Source organism: Dicentrarchus labrax, unplaced genomic scaffold, assembly GCF_905237075.1.
Source record: "Dicentrarchus labrax unplaced genomic scaffold, dlabrax2021, whole genome shotgun sequence".
In the NCBI taxonomy this organism is placed as follows: domain Eukaryota; kingdom Metazoa; phylum Chordata; class Actinopteri; family Moronidae; genus Dicentrarchus; species Dicentrarchus labrax.
The window spans coordinates 1092501-1119755 of NW_026136730.1; the positions used below are offsets into that span (position 1 = coordinate 1092501).

Consider the following 27255-nt stretch of genomic DNA (forward strand, 5'->3'; position numbering starts at 1 on the left):
TCTCTTTCCCGCTCTCACACATGTAAGTGAGCGACGTATCGGTGAAGGAGGCTCTCTCAGGACAAAAAGGTTGAGAAAAAACTCTGAGCTGAAGAGGAAAATGTGAAATAAATCAGCCTGTGAGAGATTTTAAACTCATGAAAGAAGAAGAAGTGAGCTTTAACGTCACAGCTAGTTACCAGAGAGGTTGCTGGTTCCACTCCTGCCCCCGGGTACACTGGGTGTCCGTCAGAGTGCTGCTGTAGTTAAATGTGGTGCAGTGTGGTGGTGTTGTGTTACCGATCAGTGTGTAGTGTAACAGTGTGTTGACGTCAGGCGGAGTGACGTTAATGAAGTTAAACACAGTTCAGCTGTCACATATCAGCAGCAGCCTCTGGCCTCAAACCGCCCGCTGAGGGAAACATCACAGATCCTTACATCACCACACTGAAGCTCACCGATGTTCAGGATTATTCTTCTCAACGCTGAGGCACGCAAAATAATAACAACAACAATCGTTTGGTCATTTACAGATCTTATTATTTGATTTTCATATGTTTGTTTTTTGTAAGTTGTGAATTTATGGTACTTTGCTGCGTTCTGATTGGCTAACTGAGGCTGTGTTTAAACTGGAAGTTTTTTCCTTCTGCAGCTCTGAACCCGATCACATAGAGATGTTTTTTTCCCTAAGATAAATGTCATTAACCTATCCAGCTACATAAACATAATAATAGAAAATAGCTAGTATTCAAAAACACACTAATAGTAAATCTAAAACTCAGACAAATGTCCTTCTAATAATTCGTTCCCAGCAAACACAAGTAAAAGAGACAAAGACACGAAGACTGGCGAACAAATAAAAGCGCTGAAAAACACGTCGGTTACTTGATTCCAGCTCTCAGTTTCACTTCACTATGAACGAAGTTAACATAGCCCCAATCAACCAAACTCCATTCAGAAAAACAAGTATTTTAAAAGTGTTTCACTCGTCGTCTTGCAGACACTTTAGGAATCAGCATCATGATGTAGTTATTTCAGCATGCTTTTGATCTGTTTATTGAAATAATATCACAGCAGAACCTGTTTATTTTGGGCTCATACCACCGTAGTAAGGGAGATTAAAGAGTGAATATTTACCCGAACAAGCAAACTTGTGTGAGTAATGCTAACAGAAATAAGTTTTCTTCCATGTTTGTTGTCGACAGCTCTTGTCTGCAGGTACTGGATAGCAGAGAAAAAGCTGCAGCAACGTTGAGCATAAACGTATTTTCAATTCAGTGCGATAGTGATACTTGGACACTTAGACCAAATATGCTTGAAACATAAACCAGCAGCAGCTAATTTAAGATGGACTTGATCTATAGCAGTGCTTGAGTAAGAAACGTGGACCCCAGACCTGGATCCTTGGGGGTCTCTGTAACAACCCCTAGCAACAGTGTGCGATGTGTGTCTGAAATCCAGACTGGTGAGTTTCAAGTTCAGACACTGAGGACTGTGTGAGTGTTTCTGCAGAGGCAAAGTCTGATTCACTGACTGAGGGATGAAAAACTACTCTGACCAGCAAGTGTGTGTCCGTGTGTGCGTGGGTGTGTGTGTGTGTGTGTGTGTGTGTGTGTGTGTGTGTGTGTGTGTGTGTGTGCTGCTGGCTAACAAACAGGGGATGTCGACATCAGCACTCACTAATAACAGTAACATCAGCAGAGAGAGGATGACACGGACTCTGACACGTGATTATTTTTGTCACAACCAGGCAGATGTAATGAGTAAGCACCAGGACACACACGCGCACACACACGCACGCACACACACACACACACACACACACACACAGGCTTAGGCTGGTCAGAGCAGCTGGACACAGACAGTTCAGGTGGATTTTATGACCATTAATTGCTTATTTCAGTCGATATTTTAGCTCTTATTCTGTCCTAAAGTTATAATATTCAAGGCCACTCACCTACATTAATAACTGTTTGTTACTGACGCTTAAAGGTGGGAAGTTCCTCACACAGGTACCCAAAAAGTCCCAAAACGCAATGTAAGTCCCCAAGTTTTTGCACTCCCCAGCACTGCTCTAGTGCCCCTGAGCAAGGACAGCACAGTGCTGACCAAATTAGATAAGAGTTACAGCAGAGGACTGTGTATGTGTGTGTGTGTGTGTGTTGGTGGGGGGGGGAAGGGGACACCCAGCAACAACCTCACACTGTGCAGTGTGCCAGATCACACAGGGAGCACCTTTATCAAGAGTCACACACACAATCCTTTGTTGAGTTTCTCCTCCACTGTCCTCTCTCTGTCTCTTTCTCTACAAAGAAACTCCATTACAGCAGACTTTAAGGCTCATTTTTCATTCACACACTAACAAGACTGCGAGGAAAATGGGAGGGAGTCGATACCTCTTATCAAAAGTTTCAAGTCGTTCATAAAAAAGTCTGCAAGGTCCTCAAGTCCTCCAGAGGAACCGGAGTCAGGAGTGTGAGCGAGTCATGCTGAAAGCCTCCATTTCAACAGTAGCTGTTTAGGTTGCTGCCACAAGAGGCACCAGAGATCTTCTGTTTTCTAAGAACCAGCTGATAACCACCAGTGGTGAGAGGAGCTGTGGAAGTGGAAGGAGCAAAACTGCTGTATCAGAAAACAAGTATCAGGAGTTCAGAAGGACGGCAGCTTCTGTGAAGGGAATTCGCATGTGGGAGGAGTTCAAGGAGGATATAGAGAAGGACTTTCTGCTGGACCTGAAAAGAGACTGTGAACTGGGGATGCAGGGTCTTGCATTTCTGTGCAGCGGAAGAAAGAAAAGTTAGCAGGACTACTGAACACGACTGATGTACCTTCAGTGGCGAAGGTAGAGATGGAGGATCCCGAGGAAGTCGACTAGGTAGTTTAGAAAGCTCCACACTGACCAGAGGCCAAAGGTCGAAGGGATTCACTCTGAGATGCTGAAGGTTCTGGGTATTTTTGGGTTGCCATGGAGCATTGATTAAATGCAGATCACACATTATTGTTTCTCTCTCCATGAGTCATGAAAAGAGCTTTTGTTTTAATTAATGCATCCTGAGGGAAGGAATAACTGTTTTAAATCAAAGCTTTGCACATTCGTTGAAACAGGCCTGTAGTCTATCCAAAGTCACATGAAGTTTGGGAAGAGCCAGGTGGATGGATCTAAATTCTGTCCTGGTCTTAGAAGAGTGTACTAGGTTTCTATTCTTGCAAGGATGCTGGAGGGGTCCTGGGAGGTTTCTTGTTGAGTCTATTTGTGGACTCGGAGGAGGCTCATAACGGTGTCCTTTGGGGTGTCTAGTTGGGAATGCTGTGAAAATAAAGGGTGCCTCAACTGATGCTGCAAACCATCTTGTAAATTGACTCCTGGGTAAGGTCTGGGATTCTTATGAGATCAACTTTGTACATATTCTTGGAAATACTATACTGTAACGGTCAAAATCCACCATGTGGTTGGCAGAGATGATCACATCCCAGAACCGTCTCTTCACTCAGCTCCACAGAGAATACCAGCTGGTCTATTTTTGACGGATGCTGCAACCCCACTCGCATCAAGCAGCACAGAGCAGATCACACTGGCAGGAAGTCAGAACAGAAACAGCATAGAGGATCCGGTCAGTTTCCAAAATAAAATACCCTAAGGAGACATACATCAATCCGTAAGAGGGGATTTGACACGGAAGCGAAGAAACACACCGTTTTGTATAGTTTTTAAGGACAAAACTAAGACGCCCTGAAAGGTCCACTTCTGAAACGATCTCACATCATTGCATATGCTACATCTAAAATCTATGGCCTGGTGGCATTTCGGCACAAGTGAGGTACTTTCTTGAAGGAATGAGGGCTCCACAGATGTCTCAAAGAACACCAAATTTCTCTGTTGTGGATGAGATAGACGCAACTCTACAGGTTGTTGTGAGTTGACCAACAGGGCAGCCACTCTTAAATCTATATATTATACAGGATCAAAACTGCTCCTTACAACCACAACCAACCGTGCTTTGTGTTGACTGAAATGTACATACATGGAATAGATATATCACACAATGGTGAGGGCAAAAGAAAACCTTACTTAAACATAAACCAGTAATGCCAGGCCCAATGAAGAAGAGTATTTGAATGACATTTCAGTCTACAGCTTAACAAAAACCTATTTCTAACAGAACCAGCCAACAAAATCAGTTTCTGTCAAACCATATTGTGTGTGTCCATTATTAGAGACATTGAAGGTTAAGTACGCCCAGGAGAGGCTCTGCACTTAATGCACAGTACAGCTCTATGGATAAAAGCCTCCACTAAATGGTATGTATCCCTTAGATCTTTACACACATGGAAATATTGATACGTGAAACCCGAAGAGCAAAGCTGAAGAGCACACGACAAATAACAACAAACAGTGAAGGCATTAGCTGACATTGATTCTGTCAGCACAGTAATGTCCTGAAATTATCCTCTACACACTACCTTATATAATACACACACACACACACACACACACACACACACACACACACACACACACACACAGCAGAGGCTCTCCTGTCCATCAGAAAGGCTAGCTAAATGCTATGTAAACATCTGTGAGGATTAGGAGCTTTATCCTCTAAAGAACTTAGCAACTCCAGACTGCAATCGGACACCGGTGACGTGACTCAGCCTTTATCTGAGACCTGAACTGCTCTAAATTGAATTTAGGAAGAAGTTTGGACTGTTTACGCTGCAGAAGTACACAGCTACATCAAACTGCAGAGGAGGTGACAGCAACATTAGCATTATATAACTGCTGGTACTGTTGATGATGATGTTTGTTGGGGTTGTGTTTCATGCTGTCTGGAAAGGTGAACTTATAGAACGATGGTAAAGAAATTGGTCACACTCTGATTCACCCGTTGATCACGGTCAGTTTTGTCTTCTCGGGAATCTGATTGACTTTCAGACTGGCTTGGAAAATATGAGCTGGCAGAGCGAGAGAAATTTAACCTTGCAAGGCAGCTGGACTCGTGCAGCTGCATTTTTGTACAGTGGGAGGAAGTGGAGATGCAACGTCCATCTTTATATGCCAATATAAAAGTGAGGGGGAAACTGAATTACTGGCAGGAAAAAGTAATGACAACTAGGACATTATAGAGTTAATAAAAACTATCTCTATCCAGGTAACCCTCCCACAGTGGTCCGCCTTTAGGCCCAGTCCCAGTGATTGAACACCACTGCTGCAGGCCTTCCCAAAGCCACTGTTTCTACTTATAAGCTGTATTACCATTCTCTGCCCCACACAGCTGCCGGGGGCCTGAGCTGAGGAAACCTGACATCGCTGGACAGGTACGAGTGTGTGTGTGTGTGTGTGTGTGTTTGTGTGTGTGTGTATGTGTGTGTTCAGGTGTGTTCAGCATGGTGATTTTGGCCGTGAGCCTTTCACACCTCAGGTGAACCAATTACCATATTGCATCAACCTATCAGCTCCTGTCAGATCGTCGGCACACCTGCAGGGTCAAACACTGGAGTTAGTCACGGTGGTTTAAAGCTATCCGACCCGTTTCTGTCAGCTTTAATACTGAAACTCACCTCGCTTTTCTACTGAGAGACAAAAGAAACACACACACACACTTTTTCTTTCCAGAGAAGCAAAGAAATCAGTGTCTATTTTTCCTTCTGAATCCTGAGGTTTTTAAATTGTACAAAAGCGTTTGAGGCAGTTTTAGAGGTCCAAGGGTCGTTTCCCAAATAGTCTTGTTTTTTGTCACTTTCTAAAAATCTAACTGCCTCCTGACCTCGCCTGGAGTTTGTTTATTTCACAAACATGTTCTGCAAACACCTAGTGAGGAGGTTCATGCTCTGTACTCTGCTCTTCCAAGGAAAAGGAAACATTTGGAGGAAGATTCACCAAAACCCAAATCTCTCGAATAAATCAAATACCGGAGAGAACATATCTATGTTTGAAGGTTAAACAGTGTAGTCTTCAGTTGTAGTTTCTGCAAACACTACCCTCACCTTTTAAACTATAGACGATATAGGCTGTCGGCAGCTTAATGGGGAAAAGGATAAAGTTATTGATGAGCTGTTACTGCTGTATGTTCTCTGCAGAGAAACAACAATAAAACCAGAAGGATATGGGTTCGAAAAGAGTCAGGAAAATGCAACACAAGAAGACAACACAACAATTAAAGTATAACTACACCCTTCAGTTCTGCTCCCTCCTTCTCAGCAAATGTTAAAAATGCATCAGAGACCTGCAATGGACAGTGACGTTAGGGGGCGTGGCCTCAAAAGTGACAGAGACAGTGTGAGTCCGCTGGAGCTTTTTCAGTCACTAGAAGCACATTCATGCTGTTTGTAAAAGTTTCTGTGTGCTATCTGTGTTGTAGCTGAGTTAACGGGGGGAGGTATACCGCCCTCCTCTGATTAGAGAGTCTTAACAAGAAATGTCATAACATAGAGTCACCCAAAACACTCTTATGTTGAGACAATTTTAACCCACAAAATGCTTTATCACAGTCATGTAATTCAGTTCATGGCTCACAGTTCACAGCTTTAGAGTGGAGTAGCTCTTTAAGCACTTCAGAGAGCCCATCAGTGCTATAGTGACGGTTTTTATATGTAATTTACATTATATAAGAGTTGTATACCACAATATCATCAAATCACTCTGAGAGGGATCCCATTGATATTGTTCACCACTGACGTTGTTGTTATAGTTGTGGTGTGGACGGCCCCTTACAGGTAAGATCGGACTGAACAGATGTGGACCCAGCAAGACTCCAGTCAGGTCTTAGTTACTTGAGTCGACTTGTGTAGAACCGTTAAGAACGGCTCTAGTTTAAATATCTCCATTTATGCTGCTATCTTACGGTTTTACTACTATAAAGATGCCAAAGCATCCATCCATCCATCCATCCATCCATCCACCCATCCCTCTGTCCTACCAGGTTTCCGATGCTCAGCATGCCATTGAACTCGTCGGTCATGGGGTAGTGCTCCATAGCCATGAAGAGGGTGTTGAGGACGATGCAGATGGTGATGGCCAGGTCCAGGAAGGGGTCCATCACCATGATATTCACCAGCTGTTTCACCCTCAGCCACCAGGGGCAGCATTCCCATACCAGGTAACGGTGGGCAAGGACGTACCAGCACGGGTGACATTTCTTATGGGCCTCCTCCAGTTCTGCATGACCCGGGCCAAAAAAACCAAAACAAAACAAGAGGAGAGAAGTGAATTGAGTGCAGATAATAAAAGTTAATAATTAGGAGGATGGAGGGTAGGTGAAAGTGTGACGACCCCGTGTTCGCCTGTATTTCATTGTTTTAACAGTGTAAACATTAACAAGCCAAATATTTTATGTGAGGTTAAAGCTGAAAACTAAAAGAAAATTATTGTATTTTTACGAGTCAGTTATTTTATTTCCCCCACAGCCCTTTTTTTACATTTCTTTTTTTACAGTTTAATATTAATAACTGATAAAATAACAACTTCCTGTCCTTATTTCCATCCATTGTTCCTGGTGCATCCCGTTGCAGGAATATAAAGAGTAATTATTACATCATTTCGGGCTGATATCAAGTGCAAGTGAAGCTTTAAGTCACTGGTGTTAAAGTCAAAGTCGAGTTGCCTTTTTTTTAAATTTGAAGTCATTAGATTCGTGACTCGAGTCCAAGTCACGTGACCCGAGGCCACACTTCTGGCAAGGACATCACAGATTTTGTTAACTTGATGATAAAACTGGGAGTTAAAGACCTTAAGTGGATTTACTGTCCGGTAGCCAAGAACACAGAGCTCATTAAGATCAGCAAAGGCGAATGAGATGATGAGAAATAAAAACTATACAGTAAATAATAAAGAAAATAATAATAAAAAAAGGGGGATGAAGGAGGGAATGAAGGGTGTACAGATGGATGGAGGGAGGACAGCAGTGGGTTTTTGTATTTTCCTGTATAATGATCTGCTCTAAGAGCAGCGACTGCCGAGGGGAGAGACAGTGACTCAGCAGACCTATCCCACCACACACACACACACACACACACACACACACACACACACACACACACACACACACTTACAACACACATGAATGCAGATTTGAACAGATATGAACCCAAAATACATGAATATCATCAAACACACACACACACACACACACACATATGAACATACACACGCGGGAACTTGGACTGATCTCATGGTTAATGAGGGTAACACACACACACACACTCTCTTTCTCTCTCTCTCTTTCTTTCACTCTGTCTGTATGTCTCTCTCCCTTTTTCCGACTCTCTGGCACAAACAAAAGCCAGTGTTCCCCTGGGGTTGGCTGGGGCAGCACACACACACTTAGATACAAACTCAGACATGGTTACACAATCCTGTATCGACACACAAACACACACACACACACACACACACACACACAGAAGCGTTAACAGACTCACTTGGATGCAAAATTCAGACAAATACATGGTTACACAATCACACACACAAGTGAAACACATACAGAGACAGCACACACACACGCTGAGGTAAAAAGTCAGACAAGGTTGCAGAGAAATGTTGTCACAAACACTCATAAATGGGGAATAAGAGCCGACACACAGCTCCTCTTTCACTTCATATCACAGCATTAACTCACTAATATCAGTGTGTGGCAGCATCTGAAAACTGACCATCATACAGGTCGCTCTGATGGTTTCCAGCAGACGGCAAACCGGATGTGAGGTTAGTGGATGAAAGCCGGACGTGGAATTAGGTGAGAAAACCGGCAACGTTGGCGGGATTTAAAACAATAAAATTACGATCACTATAGCAGTTTGTTCCCTTCTTCGTCTCCTTTCCTGTTCTTCCTGTGCTTACATATGTTACCTGTCTCATCTATGTTGAAATTACAACCACATTTTGGAGATAAAAGCAACATATATACAGTCACATCCAATGTTAGCAAACTAGCTAGTTAATCTACGTCGATCTACTTCATTTTTGCTGTTATTTGTTTTTAATTACTTTATAAATCTTATTTCTTGTGTCACTTCTTTTTAAATTCATAATGTCGTTGCACTTTTATTAACCTGTAAAAGTACACTGAATTGATCCTGGTTTATGAAATGTAAGTTCCTGTGGTCATGGTACAGTAGCTGTCGCTGTGTCGCCGTTTCCTCTCACCTTCCATGGCGTCAGTGAGGTAGCTGGCAGCACTGAGCGCCCTCCCCCTCCGCTCCGAGCCCTGTGTGGACGAAGGTCGGGGTAACAGCATCGTACTGAGCTCCGTGGTGGACGTGGGGACCTGAGTGAGAGAAACAGGGGTTATTTATTATCTACGTGATTACCCCAGAGTGTGCTAACAGTCCCTCATAACATCCTGACAACACGTTAATAATTAATAAAGTCTTCTTCTTCTAATTTAACCCTCCAGATAATCACCAAACCCAACTCAAGAGCTTAATTAACTTAATTTATCCGAGTTACCTTAACAATAAATACTGGAGTTATTGACTCGAAACATCTTTAATGCTTTAACTGTTTGAACTAACTGGTCAGGTTTTACAGTGTTCAGGTGCACACGTATCCGTGGCGACGGTCAAGCTGTAACAGACACAAACACACACATTCGAGGTTCATTCATGGACTGAGATGTGATTCCACTTATCTGTTACCGTGGCGATAGTGTCTCACACACAGATTTATTTCAGGTCAAATGGGTCAAACATATTGCCGTGGTTTCTTTGTGTGTGTGTGTGTGTGTGTGAGAGTCTTATCACCACGGCAACAGACAAGCAGGTGATGACTGGTGTTCAATGAATCAGAGAAATCAGTGTGTGTGTGTGTGTGTGTGTGGCTGGATATTACTTCAGCTCAAACTGTTGTCTGCTGTCTTTAGTATCTTTTCTGGTCTTTCAATTATTATCACATGATCTTTATCAGCAAATGGTCATGTGATTTCTACCACTAAGGAGGCGTGGGATCATGGGAGTTGTTGTCTTCACCACCATTGGCGTCATTGCAGTCAGCTTCTCCCGGTTAGGATTCCTTCAGTGTTCATGGTTCAGGAGGTTTCTACCGGGAGCCCAATGATCCACAGAGGTCTCCTCCTCTCCAACACAAACAGACCCGCTGATTAAAACCACTAAACACACTGAATAAAGCAGTTCCACCTTAACAATCACTGCTTCTCCCACGCTGTTGGACAGACAAAGGACGTCCCGGAGGGGCTGCGAGCCGAGCTGCTGCTAACGTTAGCTCAGCTTGTTTCTCTGATATCTTAAGATCCAGACGTCCGATGACTAAAATCCTTCATCCGGTTCAAATCTAGAGTTAAAAAGCACCAAGATCTAAACAGTGGATGGTAACAATGTGGCTTCAGACTGGATCAACAGTCAATGTATGACAGCTTCTGGCAGACAACCACAACGCTGACGCAGGCTCAAAGGGGATATTGTTGTTATTGTGGTATAATGTAAGAACACAACTCAACTACATTAAAGATTTCTTGCTGATGTTTCATGCTAAAAAGAAGTTCCATAATAACTTTTGCTGATGAAGATCACGTGTCTCTTTTGTTACCGTCTCTCCAGTTTAAATAAAGTTCTGCAGGTTTGAACGGCGCTCAGCAGCTCAGCACTGATGTATGAACCCAGCAGAGGCCCGGGGGAGTTCAGGACCCTGTCAGCCCTCACAGAGACGAACCTGGTTGAACCTAATTTGCTCAGGTGTGATTACATAACACTTCCTGGTAACTGTTCCTCCAATGAGACGTGACGCACGGGCCTGAAGGTCACCGCCCACGACAACGCCTACATCCTGTCTGTGTGCCAGGCAGGGAAGCACCGGGGAAACACACACACACACACACACACACACACTAACAGCAGCCGACCGTGCACAAATTCAGCATCAGTTAGCTGCTGTGGGTTGCCGTGGTAACGTTTCCGTGGCAACTAAGCGCGTGCTCTCCCTCCTTGCCTGCCTCCCTCCCTCCTCCCACTCGTGTCTCCATCAGTCTGAGCAGCAGGACGACGGGTCTTCATGGACACGAGGAAGCAGAAATACTTCATGTCAAAACATGAAACTATAAACTGAACTCAGAGCTGCTCTGAGCTCCCACACAACCCCTGCAGGCGGTCGGTAGTCGGCACATCGGCACGGAGCAACTTATCAACACCTGTGCAGGAGATTTTTATTCATTTATCTTTATCTTTTGTCCTGCAGCAGGGATTTTATTTTATTTCTTTAATTTAAATGTTTTAGTATTTTATTTGATTTTATTATTTAAATTTTTTATTCAATTGTATTATTTTTATTTAATTGTATTATTTATTATTCATTTTTTATAGCTTTAAGTTTTTTTTATTACATTATTGTTTTATTTAATTGTTATTATTTTTTATTGTTTTATTTAATTGTTATTATTTTTTTATTTAATTGTTATTATTTTTTATTGTTTTATTTAATTTATGTTATTTTATTATTTTCATGGCTTCTATTCTGCTCCTATTATTGCATTTTTGGGATTCATCATTTGTATATTTAATTATATTTTATGTATCACAACTATATTTTTCTTTGTCTGTCAAAGAACTTTGTAAACTTGCTTTTAAAAGGCGATATATAACTAATCATAAATTATATGTTATTATTGTTATTTAATTCATTTAAATTGCAGATCTCTAATAACGTCCAAACTCTGAACCTGTTTTTTCGACTAGTTATGTTTTTAACTACTTCTTCCTCTACTTTTTCTACTATTTAACTTCTTCTCCTCCTTATATAATGGTGTAGGTATGGGGGCAGGTTGTCAGGTGGAGGCGACTGAACACCTCCAGGCGTGGAGCTGCTGTGTTTGTCCTCGTGCTACTCTGACCTACCGTCTGACGGGGGAAGAGACGACTGTAAAAGAGTATTAAAATAAATGAAATCCCCGGTGACACGGAGCCGTCTGGCTCTCAGCTACAGGTTCCTTTACAAGGTTCGTCTGTAAGTTTGAAACTGAAACCAGCAATGTATGTTTGAAATCAGAAATCTACCTGGAAGACAGAGCAACTCCAACCACAAATAATGAAAAGTAAAAACTTATTTAATGATTTAAAGGTTTAAAGGTCCTAAGGGTAAAGTAAATTGTCTAATAGAACAATAGCCGATTGTCAGGGAGAAGAAAACACTGAATTTGTCACAAAAAAAAGCTTATTAAGTCTGTATGAGTGTTAAAAAATATTTTAAAAAATACATAATACAGACAGATAATTGCATAAAAACAGGAAATAATCTGCTTAAAATTTGTTTTACACAAACTTCCTGCAGTTACTGACTAACTCATTATTTGGGTTCATTGTACAGTTTTTAATATAATATGAAATATATTATATTATATAGATATTTTCCTGTAGGTACAATCAGACAGTGCTCAGACAACAACTACAACTCAATAATAAATGTGTTTAAATCCATTTCATGTTCAACTTTTGACTCCTGCTTTTTAAATGTGACTCCGTCCAATGGTCGCAGTGCTTTCCTGCTGATCAATAACCCCTCTACAGTGACCTGATTGGGGACAATACAGCCAATCAGTTATACACTCTTCTGAATCATACTTTGCCTGATTGTCTACAAAATGTTTGTTCTTGCAAAAATAAGTAATTTTCAGACTTATTTCTCCCTCGTGAATGATGTAGTCTGCTGGGACTGTTTTAAAGTTTCTACTCTGTAACAGAAAAGTAATAAAAGATTCATTTTAAAGCAACTTAAACAAATAACATGAATTCCACTACAGTTAAAAGCTAAACTGGCCGTTGCTACAGCGCCACTAAGATGGGCTAGTGCTTTATCTTTCTCTCCCACAGCTCGTTTTCACGTGATAGCATGTTAGCTCTCATTCATCTAGTGGAAGAGCAGCTGTGTTCCTACATGTTGTATTCAATTTAATTATACATTTATATGTCTTAATAATTCTTATATTATAAAACAGATGTAAACAACACAACATATTAAATTACGGACATTTCAACACCCTTAATTCTGTACAAAAAAATCACCAAAATTAAGCTGTTTCATGTCCACTTTAAAGGTTAAAGGGGCGTTTCCAGACTTTTTTGACTGAAATATGCATCTCAGCTTGCCAGTTATTCCTAATTCATGGAAGTCTAACACAGTTTATGGACCCCAGCATGCAGAAATATTCGACATATTTATACCAAAAGCAAAATAACTGCACAAGATTAACGTGTCTGCAAATGACCAAAGACCTGAACACAATATATATTCACACATGCCCTTCACTGTCTGATAAACAGCCTCGTCCTGCGTTAAAGTCCGGGAGACTGTAAAAATATATAATACAGACAGATCATTTTATAAAAAGCTCCTAAATTAATTAATTAAAACTCATTTCTGACACAATATGCTAAATAATTTAATCCAAGTCTCTGGTTTCACACACACTTCCTGCAGTTATTGTGTTCTCTGTTTGGATTCATTGTGCAGTGTATCAGCTGTTCTCTGCTGTTATTGTTCTGCATTTAATATACAAATTAAAATATGTCACTTAGTTTACTCACTGATAGAAAAAGGGCTTGAAGAAGGTTGGGAACGACTCCATTAGCTCATCTAGTTTTATATGACACTAGTAGTGGAAGAAGTACTGATAACTTAAGGTAAGCTGCAGGTTGTAACTAACTGAACACCGCTCGCATCATATCTGCCGACCTGGGAATGAGAGCAAGCTGTGGAGAGTGTGGGAGAAACTCTGGAGGCTGCATGCAAACATCCCCAATCTAGAGCCAGTGTTTGGTTTGTCCGTAGAAACATGGCGGACTCCACTGAAGGCGATAAAAACATTCTTTAAACACTAATGATCCTCCTCAATGTTACACACTGGAGCTTTAACTAATATGTTTCCTGTAGCAACCATAAAGCTCCCTGAATGTCCTGATAATTCATGTAATTTCCACGAGGCTGTGTCGGTCTCTGTCCCCGTGTAATCCGGTGCCGTCGCTACAGGTGAGGACGCCTAATGTAGGATTAACAGAACCGCATGTGCCAGAATATCCGGCCCTCGAGGCTACTGACGAGAGTGTGTGTTCCTGTGTCAGAGCGTATTACTGTGAAACACCACGAACCCCTGAGAGGAAACACACACACACACACACACACACAAACAGTGTCAGTGTGAGTGTGATCTGATTATCATCTCTGCTGCTTGTTTCTAAAAGGACGTAACGCTGAGTGTGTGAGAGTGTTTTTGAGTCAAAGTGTCCGCCTGTTCACCTGATATCGATAACTCTGAGCCGTGTGTGAGGTGTCAGATTGATCTACTGGTATTGATACCCACTATTGGTTCTTGTAAATGATCAATAGGGACTCAAAGCGTGGAGCCATTGGTGGAATTGGATTTGACTTGCGGTGGTGACTTTGGGTAACGTAATAATGCCGGAGATATTAGTTTATATCATCTTGTTGTTCGACTGGTACGTAAATGTAGATACGGAGGAAGAACACAAGATTGTGGAGACAAAGATATGGATCCAGATTCGGTTACTGCGTTGACTATTTCTCTCCTCAAATCTGTTCACAGACTGATTTTACTGTTTATTTGGAAGCCGCCATTGTTTCCCAACCAAGAGCAGCTCAACTCGCTTTACGTGACCTCCGCCGGCTCCAACAAACACCAAACTCGAGGCTTCAAAACGTTTCTCCACAAACCAATGGGTGAGGCCACGATGGGTTCACACTAGGCTGTTCCCGAGCATTGCCGGTGTGTGTGTGTGTGTGTGTGTGTGTGTGTGTGTGTGTGTGTTTCGGTATGTGCATAAAGGAAGGACACCTCAGTAACGTGACTGTGCCGGTATGTGTGGCTTCAGCCCATGATGCCATAGCAGTGACACTATGTGTGCTGGGTATGTGGTGTGTGTGCCTACAGACGGGGGGAATACCACAGCTTCGTTATCTGAGATGGTAGATGTGTGTGTGTGTGTGTGTGTGTGTGTGTGTGTGTGTGTGTTTAGCTCATGATATCAGAGTGAAGTTATGCAAAGCGCTGATTCATAATTCACATATCTGAGTGTTGGATGGCTGCAGGCTCCACCATTGTTTCCACTGCGACACAGTACTCACACTCTCCTCCTTGACCTTCTCCATGGTACAGGCAGGCAGCTGCCCCTGCAGCGGTGGCGGGGAAACCCCGTTCTGGTCCATGGCAACAAACAGCTTCCCGTTGACGTTGAGAGTTGGATAGAATACCTGGAAACACACACACACACACACACACACACACACACAGAGGGATGAAACAATGTGTACAGAGGCCTTTTGTGAACACAAATTATTATTTGGCATCTTAGATTTTATTATTTTACTCTTTAGTTAAATTTAAAGGACCAGCGTGTTGGATCTAAACGTAAAATATATACACAGTCGGTCTTTATTTCAGCATTTCATTCATTTCTGTGAAGAAAACTAAATAAAACTGTTTATTTTAAAACCAGTTAACTAAAAAAAATTGTTGAAACTTATTTGTTATAATTAAGTTAAACTAACTTAGTTTTGTAAGTTAAAAAAACATTCTTAATCAACTAACTTTATTTATCTTATTTATTTTAAGTGACAGTAAAAAGTACTTAATCAAAAGTATTTTTAACTTACAAAATTGAATTTGTGTAACTTAAAATTATCGATATTAAAGTTAAAATAATAAAAGCTCAAATTCATCCAAATGTCTGGTTTTCCACAATCTTCCTGCAGTTTTTGTGTTCACTGTTTGGGTTCATTGAGCGGTTTATCAGCTGTTCTGTATTTGTTAGATATACAAAAGTCAGTTTACTCTCTTAAGTAAAAAGGTTTGGACCCACTGATTTAGTGGCACATTGAGGCGAAGTTTCCGATTGCACAGTCTGATCTCGTTCTGCTCACTCACCTGAGAGCTCCTGCTGGCAGTGCTGTAGGTGCTCGGTCGTCGCTTGGGCCACGCGTGGGGCAGGATCCCGCTGAAGGTCCCCCCGCTGTAGGTTCGACCCCCGACGCCCTCCACCACGTCACCTGGGACACTGTACTCGTCGTCAGCCATCTCGCCCTCCGACCCTCGGCTCCTCAGACGGAAGTTGAAGATGGAGGAGACCTGACTGCTTCGCCGTGTCCTCGTGGAGAAGGAGCGAGCGAGTAGGGGGTGCAGAGGCTGGATGAGAACGTAAAGAAACATCACATTGACTGCGTTACTGATGTCGTACCATACAAAGCAGGACGGGTTCTCCCTCACGTACCTTCCCCCCGTCCGTCATGTCCACCTGCAGCAGCTTTTCCTCTGATAGGTTCGCCTCCACATCGCCCACTCCCACCAGCGCTTGACTCCGCCTCCGCTCCTCCATGCTGTCCAACGGCAGGCCAAACGGCGACAGTTCGGGTGACATCAACGAGTCTGAGTCGACAGTTTTCTGTGTGGCGACCTGGTGGAAGTTTGAAGTTCAAACATTGCGCGTAAATAAATATAAAATGATGTAAACTGTATTACAGACCGAGAGAAAAGGTCTCAGTTGTAATGTCTGATGCCACGTTTTGATTCAGTGTCATTATACTGAAGTAGTTCAGTAGTTTTATCAACATCTGGAAAATAAAATTCAATAATGTTCCAGCAATAGCTGTTGTCAGTTTTCACACTGAACTGGAGGAATTAGTTTATTTTACAGTGAAAGTAAAATTGAGATAAAAAATCTCTTTTACAAGAGAGACCTGGTCGAGTTAGCAGCCGAACAAAATCACAACGTATTAAAATACAAAAAAATATACAAATATAACGATTAAATAATGTTCTCTTCTCATTTCTGAGTACAATAATGTCTCCATTAAAATATAAAATACCAAACAGAGCTTTAGAGAAATAAAATGATTGATTTTAGAAAACTTAAAATAATAAAAGTGTAGCTTGTTTCCCATATTCTTATTTTTCATTAACTCCAGTTCTGACGATAAATGATCATAATGCAAATTAAACAAACCAGTGTGGAACCAGTGCGTAAAGACTACTGAAACGTTACGTCAACATTTTATAATTCTTAATAATTTATCGGTTAGAAGTCGTGGTCAGTTATTGACCTCGGTACGCCATCCCCGCCTCAAATCGCCTACTTTTTATATCCTATTCTCCGACGCACGTGTTGACTATTGCATTTCAAAACATCCTCACATCCAGTGGCAGACAGGAAGTCAGCTTACCTGTTGCTCCTTCTTCAGTCTCTCCATGGCCACCTGGAACTCTTTCTCTTTTTGGCAGGCCTCGGCGATGGTCGCCTGGTTCTGCTCCTCGTACGCCATGGCGACGACGGCGAGGATGAGGTTGACCAGGTAGAAGGAGCCCAGGAAGATCACCACGACAAAGAACACCATGTAGGTCTTACCGGCCGAACGCAGCGTCTGCAGGGGCACACACGGCAAAAGAAAAGAGTTCATCCTGTGACAGCCATTGACTGATATAATACAGCAATTTATTTATTTTGATATATTTCTGAGACCGAACCCTTGAATCAACGTTACCTGGTGGTAGAGATTTTCCCAGTAGTCTTGTGTCATCAGGCGGAACAACGACAGAAAGGCCCACCCGAAGGTGTCGAAGCTGGTGTATCCGTAGTTGGGGTTCCTTCCCGCCTTCAGACAGTCAAACCCATCTGGGCACTTTCTGCAACACACACACACACAATGAAGTTTTAGAGCGAAGTTCGGGCTCTAGAGCGAAGAAGAGGCGGCTCAACCTCACACATGGTTCCCTCCCATCGTCTCACCGACACAGTCCATCTCCAAACTCCTCCATCCAGCCACGACTATGATTTCTCCCACGAACTTTATCAGATTGCATCGTATTGTTTTATATTAAAATGGATCGTCCCTGAATCGTATCATAGCTCATGTATCTACATACGTATCAGATCGTCCTAGAAGTGAGAGATGCCCCCTTTATCAATAAACCATTATAATTCTATATCCTCACTGTCTTTGTTGGTGAACTCGGCCTCACATAATGCGACTGTACATGAGAATGTGTTGTGAAACTGTCCACGGTTGTTATAGTATTAATATTTGGGAATTGAAGAGCAGTGGAGGATAAGAGGATTCTGAAGACGCCAATCAGTCCTCAAGTAATCAGGAGGTGGGTGGTTATGTAACTACAACTACTGTTTGTCTTGAATCTGTGATTTGGAAGATGTAACACATCCACAGGTCTGCAGAGACAGTGGGTGTACAGTAGGAACATTCAGAAAGCTTTCAATCATCAGCTTCACAAACAGCATCTGTGTGTCCGTCCATCCATCTACTGCTGACACAAACACCGGCTCCATCTCCTTGTCAGTGTTTACGACCGAAGGCTCGTTACCGCCGTACGACCGGGACCCGCCCACACGTGTCACCGCGGAGACGGAACAGATAACACGGGGACGGCGTTCATCATAATTGATATTCCACATTCATATCCTATCACATTCATCGCCGCCCACATAGTCACATCTGATCCACTGATACACAGCAGTCCTGGCCAGTGGAGGGGGGCTGCTGCTGCTGCTGCTGCTGCTGCTGCTGCTGCTGCTGCTGCTGCTCACAGCGACAGACAACAGGCGCCAACAGGAGGGAGGTCAAGGGTCGGAGGTTGCCTGAAAGTTATTAAATAACACCTTTCTGCTCACATTCACCCATATTGATGGTAGAGGCTTCCACCAATCAATCAATCAAACTTTATTTGTAGAACACCTTTCATACAGTTTAGTGGAATAAAAACTACAAAAGAAAAAAAATGCCACTAAAATTCATTTTACAGGTTTATTAATAGTGTTTGTTACAAAAAAATAGATCAGATAGATCTTTTTTCATTCGATTTCATTATACAAACTTGTGTTGTATAATTTTTTTGTTTGTTCCTGTGTGTTATGTTTTTTAATCTCTTTTTAATACTGTCTCTAATTATTGGTGTGTTTTTGGTTGTATTCTGATTTCATATATTGGTTTAATCTTATTTTATTTCTGATATTCTTTTATGTGAATGTAAAGCCCTTTGTCATTATTATAAACATGAATAAATTTCCTTGACTCTTTGAAAAATATTATTAATAATAAAGAAATTTACAAGGAAATACGATAAAATAACTAAATAAAATAAGGTCAATAATGTCTAAAAACCATTCTCTGTTAAAAGCCAGGCTCCTCCAGCACTGTCCCAGCGGCTCAGAGCATTAAAGCCAACGGCTGCCTCACCAGAAGGTTTCCGTCCTGCACTTTGTAAAGACTCATGGACTCATGCTGGAGGATCAGAGGGGGGGTTCATACACTGGGAGCAGGTGTGACATATATACCGGTGCAAGAGCATAAAGTGATCATCAGAAACTCACTCATTCACACACTGACGGCATCAGGAGCAATGTGGGGTTCAGTATCTTACTCAAGGACACAGCGGGAGGAGCCAGGGATCGAACCGCCATCCTTCTGATTAGTGAACGACCAGCACTTCCTCCTGAGACACACCGATTCTGACATTGTCGAGTTCAGATTTGGTATAAATTGTTGTTGATTTGTTTGTTTATTTTGTAATAATCACCAATAATTAATTACAAAACACAACCAGGCTGGTTATTACAGAATGAAGAGAGCACCTATACGATTTTGTCCCCTTTCCTCCTCCACTAATGATTAATTTCAGCGATGCAACGACCTCCGACCTCAAGATAACATGAGTCCCTCCTGTATGCTATAATCCCATTCAGTTTTGGGCAAAAAAACATGCAGTTTGACGAGTGTATTTGGATATTTCTGCAGACTGGGCCCAATAAACTGTATTAGAGTTGGTTCGTTTGAGAATGAGTGGAAAGCAGAGACTCATACTTCTGTCATAGTCTGGACACGCTGCTGGGAGCCGGAGATCGAACCGCCATCCTTCTGATCGGTGGAAACCCGCTCTATTAGAGTCTTTGTTATCTTTGGTGGAGGATTGTGTGTTTATTTAACCACTAAGCTCCAAAAACCATCATGTATTATATATATATATATATATATTTATATTAGAGGAGATCATCGTGATTTAATGTGTCGATTTGAGTGAAACAGACTTCGCCTAGTGTAACTGTGTGAACTAATAAAAAGCAGAGCAGTAAACCTCGTAAATGACGTCTCGTTTTTCTTTTTATCTAGTCCAGTGTTTTTTTATTGATCTCTCTTTGTAAGTCCTGACGTTTAGAGCCTTTATCTTTATCCTTTATCAATGTTGTCTGAGCTGTTTGTTGTTTTTATATTTTTGTACAAATAAAGTAACCTTGAACCTTCAATGAGCAACAATTAAAGTGCGGCACAGAGAGCGAAGCATGGTAACGTTCCCGTCACAGCTGCGAACCCCAGGAACAGAAGTTGTGTGGTTCTGCTGGAGCATGAAACTCGGCGGTTGGAGCGAGTGGAGGAGGTATGATGCAGGAAGAGGAGGGTGACATTAACAGAATCACGAACACCGCAGCGTGAACAAACCTCTGGTTGAACAAAGCTCTGAGTCACAGAGGAGCGTCATGCTGAGTCACAGTAAAGGTTGCCGCTGTGCAGACGCTATCTGGGGATTCAAACCGACAACCCTGGGGTCTGGAGCCCACTGCGGTGACCCATCCCAGCTGCTGCTGCGGCAGCCCGGCTCACTCTGACTCATGAGCGCCAACCTGCCTGTATTTATTATCACCTTACTACACAGCGCCGGGTGGGAGCTGGTAACATAACTCATTAAGGACACGTGGAAACACACTGTCCACTTATATAAGGGTTACACAAGGACAGTCTGGACCTAAAATGGCGGTATTGTCCTTTAAAGAACCAGATATATATATATATGAGTGGAGGCGGACAGTTACTGTATCTTTGTACATTATCATTAATCAGTGATTATTTGTATTATTTTATTTACAGTGTGTCTTCAGCTGCAGGTTGTCTTTAATGTTTCTACACGGCTGTTTTTATCTGTTCCTGCAGTAGAAGAAATCCTTCATGTTTAAAGCTCCGACTGGAATAATCTGTACATATTCGTTCTATATCACCTGTTTCATAATGTCCTCTTATGTTAGGATCAATTGTACCTGTTAATAATAACACCTTTATGATCACATGTAAATAATACTATCTCTCTAAACTATGATTTAATGATCCATTTATATCTCAAGGGATTATTACTAATGAAGAATTCCCAACTAATAATAATAATAATAAATACAGTATACTTTTATAATATCTGTAAATTAACTCAAGACTTCTTTTAATAATGAAAATATTACAGGAACAACTCTTTAAGTCTTTAACCTATTTATAGTTTCTGAAATAAATACTATGGTAATAAAAATGTACACAGACTCACTGTTTTCTTATTGCAGTGAAAGCTTAATGATATGAGAGGTTCTGTGGTAGATTTACAGTTTCTGGTAAAAACTGCTTTTTATTTTTATAAATTAAATAATAATTTAATCCCACTGCTTGTTATTATTACTTTAATTATGTACATATCAACGCCCTGCACTTTAATTCATGAATCATTTCTGCTTCTAACCTCCCTTTTATATATTATTACTCCAACTATTACCTGCTGTTACTTTATTTGTGCGCATATATACACTATAATTATTTTTATTTGTGTAAAGAGCAGCTCTGACCTCATGTCATATCCTCATTATATCCTTATGTTAAGACTTATATTAGTTTTTAATACAGTAAAATACAAAAGCAGCACTGAATAAGAGTCTGAGCTCAGGAGTTGACCTTTGAAGCATTCACCTGCAGCAGAATTTGCATTATGAAATCAACAACCGGTTGTTGACGAGCAATCACTGTGAGACTGCACAATGAGACAGTGGCCGGTCATACACAGTCGCCACCGTGGCAGCAGCAATAATGGAAAATCAAAAGGCTGCTGACACAAACATTACAGCAACACCGATCAATCTTAACGTCATAAAACATTCGCACTGCGCTGCTCGTCCAAACATTATGTTAAGCAACCAGAAACTCAAGAACAAACTGCTGAACCCAGCGTTACCGTAACAACAACATCACGTCTAATTACTTAATAAATATTTCATATGAAGCATTATTGAACCATCAGTGGCAAACTAATGCTGTGTATCTAATAACACCTGCAGCACTTATACGCTGATTTAATCACAAATCATATCATATCAATCATATTTATTAATATTTGCCTGGAAAAGTCCCCAACTGAACATTATTGTGACACATTATAAAACAAACAAAAGACATATCTAAAGGAGGAATTAGGATTATTCCCAAATCTTTAGACATTAAATCAAAAATGTGTTCAATTTGACACCAAAGTCAAAAAGTTTTGTTTCTGGAAAATTAGTCTTATTTTTTTATGCAGCTTTAATTTAAGACAAAGTCACTTATTTTTATTGTGATGGTTGAAGAAATTGTGTCTGTGTCAGATTAAAGTACAAATTCCTAAATTGAGCTCAATAAGTGACCAAAATACTTATTTATAAGAATCTTAAATAACTTTTTCTTTACTTGTTATAAGCACAACTTTCTTACATTTGTGTAATCTCTTCTAGTTTTAATGCCCATTACAGTGTTTCAGTGGCTGAATTTGTATGTTAGTTTAAAGAATTCTAGCCAAGCTGAATTGTTTTATTAATCTAATATCAATGTGACAACACAGGTTTCCCCACTCTGTTTAAGAAATCATTTTCCAGGACTTACAAACTGACTACAGATTTTCTGTAAACATGACATTACTATGCCACAGCCAATGTTTGTATGAAAGGTCATCTGAACATCACAGTATCAGAAACAGGTTTTAATCCAACAGAAAATGCATTCAATCTGCATTAATAAACACTATGTGTAACACTCATGTGCAATAAAAAGCTGAGTCGCTGCTCGTCCAAACATTACGGTTCCAGCAGTCGATGGTAACGTGGTTAAAAACTAACTGGAAGCTGATTTAAGCTTCACAGAACAGTCATGTAATGAGATAAGAAAATCATACAGTGCTGCTGATACAAACGTTACAGTAACAACAATCAATGCTGATTGAATAAAGAGCGCACACACACACACACACACACACACATGCACACACACACACACACACACACACACACACACACACACACACACACTGAACACACACAATATGACTAACCAGTTGTCACACACAGCCGGTCATCTCGATGCCACTTCCATCCATCTCGTGGCGAGTGAGTCAACATGGTGGCATGTGAGTGGATGTGAAGTGTGTATGATGGGTTGACTGAGAGTGTGTGTGTGTGTGTGTGTGTGTGTGTGTGTGTGTGTGTGTGTGAGGTGTCTGAGTGTGAGAGCCAGCAGTTATCTCTCACACACACCTCTGTCTGTGTTAATGGAGGGACGCCACTTCAGACCCCCCACTCTCAGTAAAGGGGGCCCCTCAGCCCGGCACTTACACACCTACAGTACCCACAAACACACACACACACACATCTACATCTACAAAAACAAACACCTGACAGACTGCCAGAGTGGCGACACAAAGATTAAAACGCCAGATTTAGTTTCATTTTGAGAACACTGCCCCCCCCCTTATTCTATCACTGAGTAAACAGAGACATGTTTGATATGATATAAGAGGAGGAAGCTCAGAGGAGAGAGAAGCTGTCAGAGTAAATGTATGTATTTTTTAAGATGGTTAAACAAAGTGCATCAATAGAAATGTATTGTTAACAGCTGAAAACATATTGTACATGAAGCAGTGGTATTGAACCGTCCCTAAGTGACCCAATCTGTCCACCCCTGTGAACGTGTTTTGTGGTCGACGAGAGACAGAAATCTGTTAGGGTTGGTTGGACCGACCACCTTAATGACCACTCCTGGAGTTTCAGCTGGGAGCTCTAACAGCTTTAATACAGAGAACAAACTCACATTATCTCTCATTAAAACAGACAAATACAACCATACACCTTCTGAGTTCAAGTTTCTCTCTCACACCAAACCAAGACCTTGTTAATCGATGTTCAAACTCAAACAGAAACAGAATAAAACTCACTAAACCGTATTTATTAGTCTTTACACTTTTCAACAAACACCAACTCTTCTGTCCTCATCTCCCCCCCAGAGTCAGAGTCCTGGTCGCAGCCTCTGTCAATCACTGTAACTGTGTTTCCTGTCGTCGAACCAGTCGAAATAAACCTTTAATTCACTGCAGATGGATGTGAGAACACTCTGGCTCTACAGCTGCTTTTCCCTCTCACTCGTCCTTTCGAACGTCTGTCACTGAGCCGCTCGTCCTTCGGAGGCAGACCGTTAAATTACCAAAATAAAATCACAAAGAAAACAAACCAACTGGCGACAGACTCGTATACTCGTCCAGCCGCCGCACTCACAGACTGAATAACTCACAGAGTGCTTGAGACAGTTCGTCATCACGGCCATTACAGTCCAATCTACATTTACAAGTCTAATGCAGAGAGACAGACAGACAGACAGACAGACAGACAGACAGACAGACACAGTGAAAGACAAACATACTGGGGCTATTCTGGGAGATATCCTGGGGATTTCTGTGTGCGTATATTCACTTCATGTTCCCACTGCCATTCAGTTCTGTTCCCCATGACCTCCCTCTCTCACACACACACACACACACACACACACACACACACAGACACACACACACACACACACACCTCTAATTATAACACTCAGGTAAACTCGAGTCCGGGAGGAAGAGAGTACTTAGCATTGCTATAGCAACCGTATCACAGCGCTGGTTGCCGGGGGAGATTGTTTTGTGCCATCTCCGTTGGGAGAAGGAAGGGCTGTGTGTGTGTGTGTGTGTGTGTGTGTGTGAACTTTCTGTGTTACTCACCACACCTTATCAACACTCGACTGTCGCCTTAAATCAGCGTCTCAATAATCTGAATAATATTCATCATTAATTATAAAACAATAGATCAATATATCTGATCGGCTGTTAGGTGGCGTGTGTTCAACATGGTGACATCATCAAAGATCAGAGCGTGACCTTCGACCTCTGCGGCACGATCTCTTCCTCATTTGCATTTTAATCCAGTGATCCAGTTGAACAGACAAGGAAAGATCTAATCCACTGTAATCTAATCTGATCTAATCAATTCTAATTTAGGGTTAATCAAATCTAAAACTGTTAAATGTACTTTAGTCTATCCTAGTCTCTCGTTGAGCCTCGTCTAATCTAATCTGATCTAATCCAAAAGTATCTAAACTAACTAGACTTTGTATATCCTGATATAGTTTAATCTTGCCAAATATAATCTGATATAATCTAATATAATCTAGTGTTGTTTTATCTAATCCAATTTAGTCCATCCTGACATATTTTAATCTATCCTAATCTCATCTAACCTAATATAATCCGTCTTTACATCAACTAACTTTATCTAATCCAAATCAATCCTAATCTAATCTAATCCAAAATATCTAAACTAAACTAACTAGATGTATTCTGATATATCTTAATCTAGTTTAATATAATCCACTTTAACACACAATAATCTAATTTTGTGTAATCCAAATTAATCTGTGCACAGATCTGGACAGATTCATTCGGATGAGTTTTCACATTCATGGCCTAACTGCCATTTTCTAAAAAAATCCCTCAAAATCCTGGAGGAATTTATTATTAAATGATCTTAACATTAGCACAAACATTAGCTATGATATCTTAATCCAAGCTTTCTCTCTTCTATCGTCGAGCTATATTTTTATTTTTGGGGTATTTTCTGGCTTTTATTGGACAGGAGAGAGGAGATGACACGTAGCAAAGGGCCACCGGTCGGCGGATCTAGTTTCACATCATAGCTCCGACCGACAAGTGGAGCACATACGGCGCGATACGACAGGCAGCCAACAGAGGTCAGAGGTCACCGGCAGAAGGAGGCTCACACCTCTGGAGGGTTCGGGGGGGAATTCAGCGCGGCGCTCTCAGTGTTTCCATGAGACGGGCGGAGAAAATCCCTCTGCCTTTGATTCTGTTTTAATGTCTCATCAGTGACACAGCAGCTCCTGAAATAGCAGCTAAACTATCGCCTAGCTGTTAGCATCACGGCACAGAGCAGGCTGGCTGCGAACCAACGCTTTGATCACAGCCGAGCAATAACTGTGTGTGTGTGTGTGTGTGTGTGTGTGTGTGTGTGTGTGTGTCTGTGTGTGTGTGTGTCTGTGTGTGTGTGTGTGTGTGTGTGTGTGTGTGGCACTTTGATCACCACATTTGGTCACATTAATAACAGAGTCGTCTCCAACGTGTTATCATTAGAACATCTAAACCATCCTGATTACCCAGCACTTATAAGGACACACACACACACACACACACACACACACACACACACACACACACACACACACACACACAGCAGCCTGATCCTGACTCGTTCAAAGTAACCAAGAAAAACATTCATCAACATTCCTGTTCAGAGCTCAGAGTCAGCGTGTTACCAACCACCGTACGGCAACCTGGTCTTCAACCGGCAACGCAGAGTCTTACAGCCTTCCAGTCTGAGGAGTTAATCCGAACCCCGAGTTTTCACTGCCTCCATTTAAAGGGTTAAAGGATTGATCGCTACGTGTTACCTGGGCATGCTATAAATTCTTAGTTTTAGAAATAAGTTTCCTCAGTACTGATTCTGGTTCCTGTGCGTAAAAACATTTGTGTATATAGATTATTATTATTCTTTAACAGGCGTATTGCACATTGAGGTCCTACAGTCGCTTTTCCTGTTGGAAGTATAGCCTTGGCTACTTGTTGTTAATGTTAGAGGTAGCTAATACTAATACAGAAAATTGCTACTAAGCTTTAGCCGTGCAGTTAAGGTAACATTGCAGGAGCACTGATCCATCAGCAGTTAGCAGCAAATGCAAGTAGGTAAAGCTATATGTCCATTAGTAAACTCTCGAGACATATGCACATAAGAAACTTTATTATTAAAGAGTAGCTAAACCCCAAAACAACCTTTTTCTGCTGAAGACTTCTGACACTGATGAAGTCCAAATCTGGACTTTTAATTTAAAGTATTTGAATTTTGCACATTGACCGCCCTCTACTGGTTCAAAGCGCCCACAGAAACTTTTACAAATAGCATGAATGTGCTTCTAGTGACTGCAAAAGCTCCAGCGGACTCTCTGTTAGTTCTGACTACGTCTGCTGTTGTGAACGGTGGACAGCCACATAGCTACGCCCCGAGGGAGATAGAATTTAGGGGTTTAGTTGCCTTTCTAAATTAGTCCTGAACGGAGCTGTCGAACTAGTCTGAGCGGGTGGATGAGCTCCTAAAGGTCGTTGC

At 41.5% G+C, this 27255-nt stretch overlaps 1 protein-coding gene across 3 annotated transcripts in view; it reads right to left on the bottom strand.

The window, feature by feature from the left end:
* LOC127359479 (sodium channel protein type 4 subunit alpha-like) overlaps nt 1-27255 on the bottom strand; it is a 177532-nt gene that overhangs the window by 66697 nt on the left and 83580 nt on the right. For 2 of the 3 annotated variants that reach the window (XM_051393283.1, XM_051393285.1), the window contains 7 exons: nt 17471-17612; nt 17153-17350; nt 16204-16386; nt 15861-16118; nt 15062-15187; nt 9122-9242; nt 6897-7135 (listed from right to left, as the gene is read on the bottom strand). In XM_051393283.1, the coding sequence (XP_051249243.1) occupies nt 6897-7135; nt 9122-9242; nt 15062-15187; nt 15861-16118; nt 16204-16386; nt 17153-17350; nt 17471-17612 (1267 nt within the window). Of the gene's footprint in view, nt 1-6896; nt 7150-9120; nt 9243-15061; nt 15188-15860; nt 16119-16203; nt 16387-17152; nt 17351-17470; nt 17613-27255 lie in introns of all 3 variants that reach the window. The other variant, XM_051393282.1, reaches the window with a different exon arrangement.